Raw genomic sequence first — 14,520 nt, 5'->3', positions numbered from 1 at the left:
ATTATACCTTCCCACCTTTTTGTAAACAGGTAGTTGCGTCTGAAACATACCTAAGCATGTCCGTATAAATAAACCGCAAAATTGAAAATATAGTTCAAAACCAAAAATCTATTCGTTAGAGAAACAAGTAAATTTCAAGTATAAACAAGCTCTTCCAGAAAAATCATGGCATCAAATATTTCTAGCAACGGTTATTCTGGACACAAAATCGATCGTTATAGTGACAACCGACATCGTTCTACATATGAAAAAGAGAACACTTCGAAAAGTCTAAATTCAACTGACGTATCTCGCTGTAGTATTCGCGAACGACTCATCCACTTATTAGCAGTGAAGCCATTCAGCAAGTTAGAGCTAACTTCACGGCTGCAAAAGGAAGGAATTCGAAATCATGAGCGCTCGTCTGTTAATAGCATACTCATGGCTATTGCTCAGCTCCGGAACCAAAAGTACAACCTTCGAGTGCATATGTGGTATTATGTAAATGAAAATTGGCCCTTTTATACTGAGGAAGAGCAGAATGAAGTCAAGCGGAATAAGCCACAAGATCCAACTCCATCACACAACTCGACCAAGGTAGATCAGAATGAAGTCAAGTGGAATAAGCCACGAAACCCAACTCCATCAGACAATTCGACCATTGGAAGCTCATATGAAGTCTCAAAAAGTGTAAACACATCTGGGGTATCTTGTTGTCATATCCGGGAACGACTCATTCACTTGTTGGCATTGAAACCATTCAGCAAATTCGAGCTATTTTCACGACTACAAAAGGAGGGAATTCGTGACGATGACCGCTCGTCCATTAAAAGCATACTCATGGATATTGCTTCAGTCCGCAACAATGTATATAGCTTACGTGGGCATGTGTGGGAAGACGTGAATGGAAATTGGCCCTTCTATACTGAGGATGAGCAGAATCAAGTCAAGCGGAATAAGCCACAAGACCTATCTCCACCACACAATTCGAACGACAGCAGCTCGTGTGGGAGCCTGAGTCCACTATCTAGTCCCACACAACAGATAGACAGTTTGGAATACGAATATTTACCACCACCAAAGAAGCAACGTATAAGTCGTGTGATCCCTAACAGTAAACATGACGTCGCCAGCTCCAACAGGATCGGTAACAAAATTGATAATAATAAAGCACAGTTCAGTAGCCATTCGACGAAGAAAGATACCACTAATCGTGTCTTGGTCAGCTCCAACTCAATCAATAGTAACATAACAATTACCAAATCAACGCATTGCAATAACCATTGGACGAAAAATTATTCTAAGGATCAAGTAAATGACAGCTCGAGAAGCAATGGCGACCAACTTAAACTGAATAACGATGGAAATTCAAAACAGCAACGAACTGAACCCCAAAGTGATCTGCCAAAGAAGAATGGGAGTCTAACGGAGTCAGCAGCACCAGCGACAAAAAAGAATTATACATTGATTGATATTTTCGGAGATGATATTACAAACCCTACAAAGAGAACTACCAAAGGCGGGTCTAATAAAAGGAAGGCTACAAACTCTGACCTACAGCAACAAACTCAACCTGAACGCAACTTGACAGAGAGGACTGAGAGTTTGGCGGAGCCGGTGGCACCCGTCACTAAAAAAGAATATAGGTTGATTGATCTTTTCGGTGATGATATTGCGACCCCTACAAAAGTAACCACCAATGACCGGACACTTAAAAGGAAGGCTACAGATCATAACCAACACCAACAACAACCTCAACGGAACTTGCCAGAGATGACTGAGAATTTTGCGGAGACGGTGGCACCCACCACTAAAAAAGAATATAGGTTGATTGATCTTTTCGGTGATGATATTGCGACCCCTACAAAAGTAACCACCAATGACCGGGAAAAGCGGCATAAAAAGAAGTCTTCAGATCAAAACTTACGGCGCCAGACACAACCCCAATTGCACTTGTCAAAGAAGAGCGAGACTTCAACAAAATCCAGAAAGAAGCAAAGAATTATTGAATTATTTGGAGAAGACTAGGATTAAGAATTAAATAGTGATTAGTTTAGTTTTCTGTATAAGTTTTATATGTTATAAATAATAATTCTAAGAATACATAAATAGACAATCTGTAAATCCGCATTTGAACCACCTTTTAACCATTTTTGCTTATATTTAAAACTCTGAACAAAATGTTTTCAGGCTTTACGAATAATGGAAAAGGTCAAGAGTATCTTTGACCCACCACATTATTTTGGATTTTTTGCAATTTTGTTGTGGTATCGTTTCTCGTAAATTTTAATTAGCCCTGAAAAGTCGTTCTTCAATGATGAGGTTAAAGTACTTCAAGTGCTTTCTGTTGCTTTCTAACAGTACTCCCGAGCAATATGAACTCTTGTTATGATCCATTTTAAATCCTGAATGAGCTACTAAAATATTTAAATTTTCTCAGATATAAATATAATTGGTGGGAAATAGTTTAAGATCCGTGATTTTTCACTATACGCGATCGTTTAACAAGAATTGTACAATATCAATGTACTTTTTAAGCGCAAACTGTATATTTTGCCGTAGTTTTTATGCGCTTAGAGCCTGTTTACCTTACTAACAAATGTGTATTAATTTTCCTTATTCAACTGAGCAGAGTTAAGAGCTTCGTAAATAGATATCAAAGATGTAAAACTTCCTGAGTTGTCAGACTACTACTAGGGTTGCCAAATCCCGAAATATAAATAGTACATATATAATGCAATTATTATTCATTTGATTCCCTTAGCAGTGGTGAAAAATGCCGATTCGAATACACAACTGGTATAAATTATATAGACTGGTATAATCAAACCAAATATAGCAAGCGCAAAGTTTTCGATTCACCAGAATAATATACGTATGTATATACATATGTCTATATAAAAAAATATGATTACACATTTCTCTATGTCTCGCAGTTTTTTATGAAAATACGGTGAATGTGGAAGTAATTCAAACTCAATTTTTGGATTTTTGCCATCGCTTCCACTGACTGGTGACACCTTGCATTGTCTTGGTAAAACAACACTTTCTTTTTCTTCAAATTTGACCGGTTTTCGGCGATTTCGCATTTCGCTGTTAATGATCTTTTTTCACGATAGTCAAAAAAATTATTCCATTCCCATACTGAAATACAGGCGTCATAACCTTGCCAGCTAACTTTTGCGTTTTTCCATGTTTTGGAACGGATTCGACGTGTGAGGTTCACTCGGATGACTATCGATTGGACCTCGGAGTGAAATGAGACAGCCATGGTTCATCCATTGCCTCATATCGTCGCAAGAACTCGGGTTTATTACGCATAATCGTTTCAAAACCTTGCTTCGAATCATCAACCCGTCGATGTTTTTAGTCAAAAGTGAGTTCTCGCCTCTGACTTTTAACAGAGATTTATCATATCAAATATTAGTGAATAATACCTTTAGAGTATCTTCTATTTCGAAGATCTGTTTAGTGGAGTTTTACGGTGTCGGTAACAACATCTTTGGAAGTCCACTGCGTTCACCATGTTAATGTTTTGAAAAAATATTCATTAAACTTTAGCTCTGACCGATATCAGCAAGATTTCTTATTCTTGTATGGACAGGTAAACAGGCTCTATTGGAATTTGAAAATTGAGGCTATCGAAATATGATAATCTTGAAACGCCCATGTGATAAAAATATATTTAAGCTTGTCCTTACTTCCTTTAGCCCCTATATGTATAGAAAAAAGACTTCTAATGAAAGTGTTTCCCAGTCTTCGATCAGATCTTGGTTTCTGAAATAATCAACGTAGAAAACATTTCACTATCCATTCTCCTGTGTTGAATATAAGGAAATCAGGTTTCCCTTTGTTTTTATGTTTAGAGTCTTTTGTTAAAGTCTGTTCGTGAATTGGGTTTTGTACCTGCACGGTAGGTTCTGGAAAAAATTATCTCTATCTATCTACCTGGTATACGAAGCAACAGTTCCCACTTAGAGACCCACCTTTTTGTAAACAGGTAGACGCGTCTGAAATTTATGTTGATATGTTTTGAGTCTTTTGGTAAAGTCTATTCTTGTAATTGGGTTAAACTTAACTGGGTTGCAAGTTTTCTCTCCGTTTACCTGCTATATGAAACAATAGATCACTCCTTCATACCCATCTTTTTGGAAACAGGTAGATGAGTCTGAAACATACCTAAGCATGTCCGTATAAATAGACCGCGAAAGTGAAAATATAGTTCAAAACCAAAAATCTATTCGTTAGAGAAACAAGTAAATTTCAAGTATAAACAAGCTCTTTCAGAAAAATTATGGCATCAAATATTTCCAGCAACGGTTATTCTGGACACAAAATCGATCGTTATAGTGAAAACCGACATCGTTCTACATATGAAAAAGAGAACACTTCGAAAAGTCTAAATTCAGCTGACGTATCTCGTTGTAGTATTCGCGAACGACTCATCCACTTATTAGCAGTGAAGCCATTCAGCAGGTTAGAGCTAACTTCACGGCTGCAAAAGGAAGGAATTCGAAATCATGAGCACTCGTCTGTTAATAGCATACTCATGGCTATTGCTCAGCTCCGGAACCAAAAGTACAACCTTCGAGTGCATATGTGGTATTATGTAAATGAAAATTGGCCCTTTTATACTGAGGAAGAGCAGAATGAAGTCAAGCGGAATAAGCCACAAGATCCAACTCCATCACACAACTCGACCAAGGTAGATCAGAATGAAGTCAAGTGGAATAAGCCACGAAACCCAACTCCATCAGACAATTCGACCATTGAAAGCTCATGTGAAGTCTCAAAAAGTGTAAACACATCTGGGGTATCTTGTTGTCATATCCGGGAACGACTCATTCACTTGTTGGCATTGAAACCATTCAGCAAATTCGAGCTATTTTCACGACTGCAAAAGGAGGGAATTCGTGATGATGACCGCTCGTCCATTAAAAGCACACTCATGGATATTGCTTCAGTCCGCAACAATGTATACCGCTTACGTGGGCATGTGTGGGAAGACGTGAATGGAAATTGGCCCTTCTATACTGAGGATGAGCAGAATCAAGTCAAGCGGAATAAGCCACAAGACCTATCTCCATCACACAATTCGAACGACAGCAGCTCGTGTGGGAGCCTGAGTCCACTATCTAGTCCCACACAACAGATAGACAGTTTGGAATACGAATATTTACCACCACCAAAGAAGCAACGTATAAGTCGTGTGATCCCTAACAGTAAACATGACGTCGCCAGCTCCAACAGGATCGGTAACAAAATTGATAATAATAAAGCACAGTTCAGTAGCCATTCGACGAAGAAAGATACCACTAATCGTGTCTTGGTCAGCTCCAACTCAATCAATAGTAACAAAACAATTACCAAATCAACGCATTGCAATAACCATTGGGCGAAAAATGATTCTAAGGATCAAGTAAATGACAGCTCGAGTAGCAATGGCGACAAGCATACACCAAATAGTGATGTCAAACAGCAGCGAACTGAACCCCAACGTGATCTGCCAAAGAGGAACGGGAGTCTAGCGGAGTCAGCAGCACCAGCGACAAGAAAGAGTTATACATTAATTGATTTGTTCGGAGATGATATTACAAACCCTACAAAGAGAACTACCAAAGGCGGGTCTCATAAAAGAAAGACTACAAACTCTGACCTACAGCAACAAACTCAACCCCAACGGAACTTGACAGAGAGGACTGAGAGTTTGGCTGAACCGGTAGCACCCGTCACTAAAAAAGAATATAGGTTGATTGATCTTTTCGGCGATGATATTGCGACCCCTACAAAAGTAACCACCAATGACCGGGCACTTAAAAGGAACCCCAACAAAACCTCAACGGAACTTGCCAGAGATGACTGGGAAAAGCGGCACCCGCCACTAAAAAGAATTGATCTTTTTTGATGATATTCAAAAAAAGAACTTGATCTTTTCGTGCGACCCCTACAAAAGTAACCACCAATGACCCCAAGTCTTCAGATCAAAACTTTGACACAACCCCAAAATTGTCAAAGAAGAGCGAGACTTTAACAAAATCCAGAAAGAAGCAAAGAATTATTGAATTATTTGGAGAGGACTGGGATTAAGAATTAAATAGTGATTAGTTTAGTTTTCTATATAAGTTTTATATGTTATAAATAATAATTCTAAGAATAAATAGACAATCTGTAAATCCGCATTTTAACCACCTTTTAACCATTTTTGCTTATATTTAAAACTTTGAACAAACTTTACTTTTTCAGGCTTTACGAATAATGGAAAAGGTCAAGAGTATCTTTGACCCACCACATTATTTTGGATTTTTTGCAATTTTGTTGTGGTATCGTTCCTCGTAAATTTTAATTAGCCCTGAAAAGGCGTTCTTCAATGATGAGGTTAAAGTGCTTTCTGTTGCTTTCTAACAGTACTCCCGAGCAATATGAACTCTTGTTATGATCCTCTACCAGTTGTTAACCCAATTTACACAACACGAATGTTTTTTTAGCATTCCATCGTTAATAAGTATGTTGCTTTCCGGACTCTTCCCATTTTAAAAATTCAATATCAATTCTGGTTACGTATATTATGCCGTAGTTTTTAGCCAGTATAAATCCCGAATGAGCTACTAAAATATTTAAATTTTCTCAGATATACATGAATATAATTGGTGGTAAATAGTTTGAGATCCGTGAGTTTTCAATATGCGCGATCGTGATCGAACAAATAACACTCGGTAGAATTGTACAAATATCAAAACTGTAAGCGCAAACTGTAAAAATCTAGACATCGACATTTTCATTGAGTCATAAAATTCACAAGAAATAAAAAATTTTCCCAAAAATAATCAAACTTTAACTGTTAAGATCTCTTGAACGTTTGGGCTTACGAAAAAATCATAATAGATCTTTTTTGTAGAGCATTCAATTTCCTACAAAATCTAAGGAACAAGATATTTTTTCAAGTAGCTGGAAGCGAGATATATGTACATTTTTCTATCTGATAATAAAAAAAAATAGAAAACTGTATGTTTTTAAAAACTCACCATCACTACTCACCAATATATATATACATATATAAAACAATTCACGAGACTCTACTAATTCAAATATTTGGCCGATTTGAAGCGGAATTTTATAAAAATCTTATCTGATGAAGAAAAGGTTGTTTTTTCACCATCACTACTCACCATTATAGCCAATCTCAGGAACCTGTAGAAACAGTTTTTGTTTTGTCAAAGGGGTTTGAAAGGTTGAAGCCTCAGTAAGCCATGAAATATTCTGTTGTAGACTTATGGACGGTTTCCCTTAATACTCAAAAATATAGTTTTTTATGAAAATTTCCTTTCATTTAGAAATTTCTCTGTTTATTGATACATCTGCCGCCAACAGAGATTCCGCGATTGGTGACACAGCCACATAACGTATTTATTATTTACTTTATTATCATCACTTTTCCAGCTATTACAGCACTGCCATGCAATCATCAAATGACCTAACTAATTCACACACAGTCATTGTGTGAAAATTACATATCTATTAAAGTCACCGCCGCCGAGCTCCACTTCATTTACATTTGCATTTGCTCGCGTGCAAAGTGCGCACACAAACGCCACGACATACAGGCTTTTGTCTACTAGTACACTAACCTACAAACAAAATGCCTTTGCATTAATGCACTCATTTATATGTATGTACGGCTGTGTGTGTATGTGGGTATATTTATACGGCAATTTATTTCCTTTTATTGCTGTGAGATAATCCAATATCTTCACACAATTCACTGGCATTAAATTAGCCTTCAAAAGTAGCAGTGTGTATGTGCGCCGTCGTGAGAGTATCTGCGGTTTGGGGGGGTGTGCTTGTTATATTGCATTCTATCAACATTGGCATTGTACAGGTATTAGATGAAATCTCTTTTATGAGTCAATTTCGAGACGTCAATTTTCTTGGCGGTTAAATATGTAATTTGCAGTGTAATTTCTTCGAAGCGCACATGAAGTAAGCGCCGGAAACGGTGGAGCATGAGGAAGTGTAAACGTGTACGTCTAAGTATTTATAAAAAGAAGTGGATTCTTCGGAATATTTCTGATATTAATTAAGGAAAGAGAGCATGATATAGACGACAGGCAATGATAAACATGAATTGGCATACATACATACATATATACATAGTCACATATGTATGTATATAGATATAAATACAGTGTGCTAAGGTGTGGATTTATATGGACTCAAGTTGAAGGTCGTTGTCATGGAATTAATTTCGAGTACATTTTTTTGTTAAAATTGTTAGGTATTTTATGGGTTTGCTTGTTTTCTCTTAGGTATGTAACCAAATCTGTTTCTACTAGTCTCCTTCTTTCCTTCTTTCATTTATTCAATTAATTTCAGTCTTTAAGACCTAACAAAAAGGTAGACCGAAACTAATTCGCCTTTACTATTACTGATCCCACAAAGTGTTTCGAAATATTTTATTTGTTCAAAAATATGGAAAACCTGTTCTCACTCAATAACTTACTCGTACAACTACTCAATAACTCAAATATCGAAAAAATCTGAATTTTATTTGAAGGGAAGACAAGTACCTATAACTGTGTAGTATTCGATTTTTCATTTATAGTAAGTTATCGCGAAGCAAATGGATCGGTAGTGAACGGCGGCAAGACGAAATATCTTCTGTCTTTCACTAAACTGTCGTCGTACTCGTGACTTGACTCCCACGTCACTGTTGACAGTAATAACACCGAAGTCGTAGATAATTTCGTCTATCTTGAAACTAGCATTAACACCAACAACAACGTCAGCCTCGAAATCCAACGCAGAACAAATCTTGTCAACAGGTGCTTCTTCGGACTGAATAGGCAATTAAGAAGTAAAGTCCTCTCTCCACGATCAAAGACCAAATTCTACAAGTCACTCATCATTCCCTTCCTGCTATATGGTGCTGATGCATGGACCACGAAAACAACTGATGAGCCGGCGATACGAGTTTTCAAGAGAAAGGTTCTCCGGAAGATTTGTGGTACTTTGCACATTGGCAACGGCGAATATCGCATTCGATAAGGCGATGAACTTTACCAGTTATACGACGACATTGAATTCAGCGAATTAAGAGACAGAGGCTACGCTGGCTAGGTCATGTCGTCCGAATGGATGAAATCATTCCAGCTCTGAAAATATTCGACGCAGTACCCACCGGGGGAAGCTTCTGTGATGGTGGATGCATAAAAACCTCTCAACCAAACTAACTTAGCTTTCTACGAGCAGCTATCGATGTGTGTGGCCTGATGGAGCTCAATTTCCTTCACATCGACCAAAACTGGCTGATTCCGAGCGATTGCTTGCTTTGGACAGTCCAAATTTTTTGCAGTACAGTTCAAAATTAAGGGTTTGACCGTGGGGCAGTAGCTCTTAGTAGATGATTAATTGAAATGAGAAATGAGTCGTGAATTTAGCAGCGATTCGCAGGTGGAAATTTGGTCCATGAGGTTTTTGTGTTAACTCGTTCTATACACTCGTTCATCGTTCTTTTTTTATGTGTCTAGCCTCATTTATGTATATACATATATGATATAAAACGGTATTGTTTATCCTTCTGGGCTCACTTTAGAACCAGAAGCATCCGGGATAACCAGTGAGAAACCGCGAGAACCATTGGGACTACAGGTGAATAAATAATGATTTGGGAGAACCATTGAAAATCCCGAAGAACAAGTAAGAATCCGGGAGAACCAATGAATATCTGTGAGAATCATTAAAAACCAGCGACTACGGATGAACCAGTAAAAATTGGGGTCAGCCAATGAGAATTCATGATAATGAATAAGAATCCGAAAGAACCAGTGAAAATCTGAGAAAACAACAAAATTGAGATACCGGAAGAACCAGTAAAAGTTCGGGTGAGCAAGTGAGTAACACATTCAATCGTTACTTTCGACAAAGGGAAATTACGCGTGATTGGCTATTACAGTATCAGCATCATAAGCATTCAGCCACCTAGTATTATCAGGGTGTTGTGCACGTTGATCCTGCGACCAATTATCACATATACTACGGTGGCTTGGACCTCGAAAACATCCAAGACTTCGGTAGGACTTCAACTATCGAAGCTGCAACGGCTCGCCTGCATCGGCGTGTAGGGTGCAATGGGCACATGTCCGACGGCGGCACTTGAAGTCATGCTGGATCTCACACCACCTCACCTAGTAATCAGTCAGGTTGTCAAACACACACTGATCCAAATGACAGCAGAAGGATTTGGCAAAAGTAAGGTAATCTCTTCCCAGCGCATGAAGGACTTAAGTGGCGAAATACCACTGGCTCTTCTCTTAAGGTACAGCATTACCAAAAGTGTAAACTTCAATAAGAAGTTCATGGTTACCCTCAGCAGTAAGGCAGAATAGAACGATTCCACTCTCGAGCTACTGCTTAGGGATAGGACAATTAAATACTATACCGACGTCTCGAAAATCGGTGCGTAGAGATAAACCTCCAACGCAACTATCGCAATGAATGTATAGTTATACTCACCGACAGTCAGGTGGTACTAAAAGCGATCTCTGCATACGGGATCAAATCGCTATTGTTGCAGGAGTATATAAAACGGCTGAACAGTCTATCAGATCGTAGCCAAGTGTACCTTATCTGGGTGCCTGACTACAATGGTATAGCTGGGTATGAACTGACTGACGAGCTCGCCCGCTCCGCAATATCCATCAACATGGTAGGACGCGAACTTTTCATTGCCGTTGGTCCTGCTCGTTGGAGCTACTCCGCAAGAATGAAGGAGTGGGTAGGGAGGGGTATTGGCAAAAACTCCAAGGCATGCGTCATGCCATGTTGCTAATGGGAGGATACAACCTTAAAAGTTTTAAATATGTAATCAACCTATCAAGGGACAAACTCTGGCTACTTTTCGCCTTCTACACTGGCCACTGAAAGCTCATGCAGCACTTACATATATTATATAACATGGGCCTAGCTTCTTGTGCAAATTGCCGATTCTGCGACATGGAGCCTGAAACTGCAGAATACTTGCTATTAGACTACACAGTACTGGATACCTTTGTAACCATGTTTCCAAATAAGGATCACATCACCTCAATAGCGCCTACAGGATATTGGATTTTATCAATTTGGTAGGGCCAATTAAGTCGAGACGTTCGGTCGCGGTGCAATTCTCATTTATTTATCGAATCTAATATGATATTGATATCATCGGCCTCAACACCCGCGCCGTTAGATCTGCTTTCTCCAGGCTGGACAAGGAAGCACAGAAAATGGGTCTGGCAGTGAATGAGGGCAAAACGATCAAACAAACAGTCGTCGCACTCGCGGCTTGGCTCTCCCGTCACTGTTGACAACTGTCAATTGTGTTTTACGTGGGATCCTGCTTATGTAAAGCTTAACTCCACGGTGCTCAAAAGCACAACGGATCAATACAATGCGTCGATCAGCGCCCTGAAAATTGGGTAAGGATTTTCAGTACCAATTGGCAGTGCGGTAAGGACACACTAACCACCTTGGTAGGGCTCGAGGCCCATCTAAAACCTCTGCCGTACTTTGGGTCCGGCACCCGGTTGCAATGCAACTCCACATTCGACTGACAAGTCAGTTCTTCCCGCGATTTGGGTTTTAACCACAGCCACCACGAATCTCCACAAAGGGCCAAACCCAATGAGCAGACTGGAGCGAACTCCAGGGGCTACTGCTCCCCGTGGTACCAGGTTAAAGTCTTTGGTATTGACCTTGTAGCCGAAACTACGACCAGTTGAGCCTCCATACAGCCCTGGACTGGTGGCCAGGATTTTAGTCGCCTCTTACGACAGGCATGCCTTACCGCGGGTATATTCGGTTTCCCCTCGAACCCGGAGGGGTCCCCCCGTACCCGCAGGGGGACGTCACTGTTGACAGTCATAACTTTGAAGTTGTAGATAATTTCGTCTATTTAGGAACCAGCATTAACACCACTAATAATGTCAGCCTGGAAATCCAACGCAGGATTGCTCTTGCCAACAGGTGCTACTTCGGACTGAGTAGGCAATTGAAAAGTAAAGTCCTCTCTCGACGAACAAAAGCTAAACTCTATAAGTCGCTCATAATTCCCGTCCTGCTATATGGTGCAGAGGCTTGGGCGATGACAGCAACCGATGAGTCGACGTTGCGAGTTTTCGAGAGAAAAATTCTGCGAAAGATTTATGGTCCTTTGCGCATTGGCCACGGCGAATATCGCATCCGATGGAACGATGAGCTGTACGAGATATACGACGACATCGACATAGTTCAGCGAATTAAAAGACAGCGGCTACGCTGGCTAGGTCATGTTGTCCGGATGGACGAAAACACTCCAGCTCTGAAAATATTCGACGCAGTACCCGCCGGGGGAAGCAGAGGAAGAGGAAGACCTCCACTCCGTTGGAAGGACCAAGTGGAGAAGGACCTGGCTTCGCTTGGAATATCCAATTGGCGCCACGTAGCGAAAAGAAGAAACGACTGGCGCGCTGTTGTTAACTCGGCTATAATCGCGTAAGCGGTTTCTACGCCAATTAAGAAGAAGAAGAAGAATATAATCTAACATATGTATTTCGTAAACTCTTAATATATCCCTGCTAGAATTTCTCGCTGGGCATCTGTGCAATTATATCTATGAAATATTCGTAATGTTGCGTTGAGATCGTGTGAAGGTAAAATGTAATCAGACATTGCCGCAATAATCAACAGTTAGTTAGCTATGAAGTCGAAGCGGTGTAAACGCTTCAGTATGCAATAATAACAAGTACATACGTGCGTATGTATATAGTAAATATGAGTAAATAGACAATGGAGTTGCAATGACTTACACACATATAAACAAACAGACAAAAATGCATAAATTATACAAACATACATTTTATGAGTGAGTATAAAGGTGTTATTTAATTTAAAAAATATGTACATACATACATATGTAAATACTATTTTAGATATATATATATATATGTATGTATGTATGTAAGTAATGGGTTTTTCAATAAGAGCGCCGTGAAAGTACATTCGATGCCATTATGTAAGCAACTCAACTTTCTTTGCATGGCCACCATGGCCACGCTTGCAGAAGTCCAGACGTTGAACCCAATTTTTGACGGTTTTCGAGCATAAATCGGATACTGTTGCTATTTCAGGTTTGATATTCGTACGAAGCTCATCAATCGACGCTGGCTTGTTGGCATAGGGCATAGATTTGACGTAGCCCCACAGGAAAAAGTCTAACGGCGTTAAATCGCACGACCGAGACGGTCAATTCGTGACTTAACACGTTCACCATACTTGGTTTTCAATAAATCAATTGTGACATTCGCTGCGTGGCTTGTAGCGCCATCCTGTTGGAACCACATATTGTACAAGCCCATATCATCCAATTCGGGCCCAAAATATTCGGTTATCATTGAGCGGTAGCGATTCCCATTCGAAGTAACGTGCCGGTCATCCGGATAATTTTCAAGTTGTTACTCAGCCCAGCTCTGGTGTTCAAACGTCTTCTTGCGTCAATTCGATCTCGTGAAGATGTAGGCCAAACTCTTTTCGTCACAACGACGTCACAGATATGATCAACGCTAGAGAATGACGAATGTAAATTTTGAGATCGTATATCTTTCCATGATGAAATACTAAGACTTTTGGTCTTCTTCAATTGATGCGCTGAAAGAGCGACATATATACATAATATTTTTTTTTCTCTACAGCCTCTCCAAATATGAGTTTTTAATTGTAACTAATTTTCGTATCATTGGCCCAGGAACATTTTTACTTGAAAAAATATCTTGTGCCTGTGGATTGAATGCTCTAAAAATTTTTCCACTAAACGCTCGTTTAAAAGATATTAACAGTTGTTGATCTGACAGGTTGATTATGATGACCACATATTGAACTTAGCGCTCTTAAGGTGGAAGCCACTGACTCCGAATTTCGGCAGTAAATTTTAATAATTTCGACTAGTTAGATCGTATATCTTTCCATGATGAAATACTAAGCCTTACTGAAGAGAAATGTAAAAAGAGTTGGGAAAAAATACATAAATACATACATATACTTACATGTGTATAATATTTATATTGTCGTCATTTGCTGTCACTATCGTTCTACTTTTGTAGCGTCCCTATTGAAAGACCCGAAAAATGTAATACATACATACATATGTATGTATACTCGTATAAATCCCAGGCTGTCTATCAGAGCTTTTACGCTTCAACTGTTTACAATATTATAGACCTATAGTAGTATTTATTATGTGCCTTTATTAATTCATTATGTATGTATGTATGTATGTGGATACACGCTCGTATTTACATGCAATGCAAAAAAGTAGAGCAAAATCGACTTGAACTTGAACCGAAAGGCAGTGAAGCTTAAACTTTACAGAGATACAATGGATTTTCGCAAGGCTCATTAATTACGCAAATACATACATACATACATACATATGTACTTATGTGTAATTTAGTACATTTTATTTTTATTTACCGCAAACACACATACAAACGCAAAACAAAAGCGTCATTTGCATAAAAGGAGAAGCCGATGCGC

At 39.2% G+C, this 14,520-nt stretch overlaps 2 protein-coding genes across 2 annotated transcripts; both read left to right on the top strand.

Annotated features, from left to right (window-relative positions):
- Window positions 1–468: 468 nt before the first annotated feature.
- LOC126751185 (RNA polymerase II elongation factor Ell-like) lies at window positions 469–2,007 on the top strand. Its single transcript, XM_050461230.1, has one exon. It carries the CDS (start codon window positions 469–471, stop codon window positions 2,005–2,007), a length of 1,539 nt encoding a protein of 512 aa, XP_050317187.1.
- Window positions 2,008–4,576: 2,569 nt separating this feature from the next.
- Window positions 4,577–5,884, top strand: LOC126751184 (RNA polymerase II elongation factor Ell-like). Its single transcript, XM_050461229.1, has one exon. The coding sequence runs from the start codon at window positions 4,577–4,579 to the stop codon at window positions 5,882–5,884; it is 1,308 nt and encodes a 435-aa protein (XP_050317186.1).
- Window positions 5,885–14,520: the final 8,636 nt, after the last annotated feature.

This window comes from Bactrocera neohumeralis, chromosome 2, assembly GCF_024586455.1.
Source record: "Bactrocera neohumeralis isolate Rockhampton chromosome 2, APGP_CSIRO_Bneo_wtdbg2-racon-allhic-juicebox.fasta_v2, whole genome shotgun sequence".
In the NCBI taxonomy this organism is placed as follows: Eukaryota; Metazoa; Arthropoda; class Insecta; order Diptera; family Tephritidae; genus Bactrocera; species Bactrocera neohumeralis.
This window is presented reverse-complemented; position numbering and strand designations above follow the sequence as displayed.

Excerpts from the sequence above, each read along its gene's own strand:
- LOC126751185 (XM_050461230.1), top strand. The coding sequence starts at position 469 with ATGTGGTATTATGTAAATGAAAATTGGCCCTTTTATACTGAGGAAGAG.
- LOC126751184 (XM_050461229.1), top strand. The coding sequence starts at position 4,577 with ATGTGGTATTATGTAAATGAAAATTGGCCCTTTTATACTGAGGAAGAG.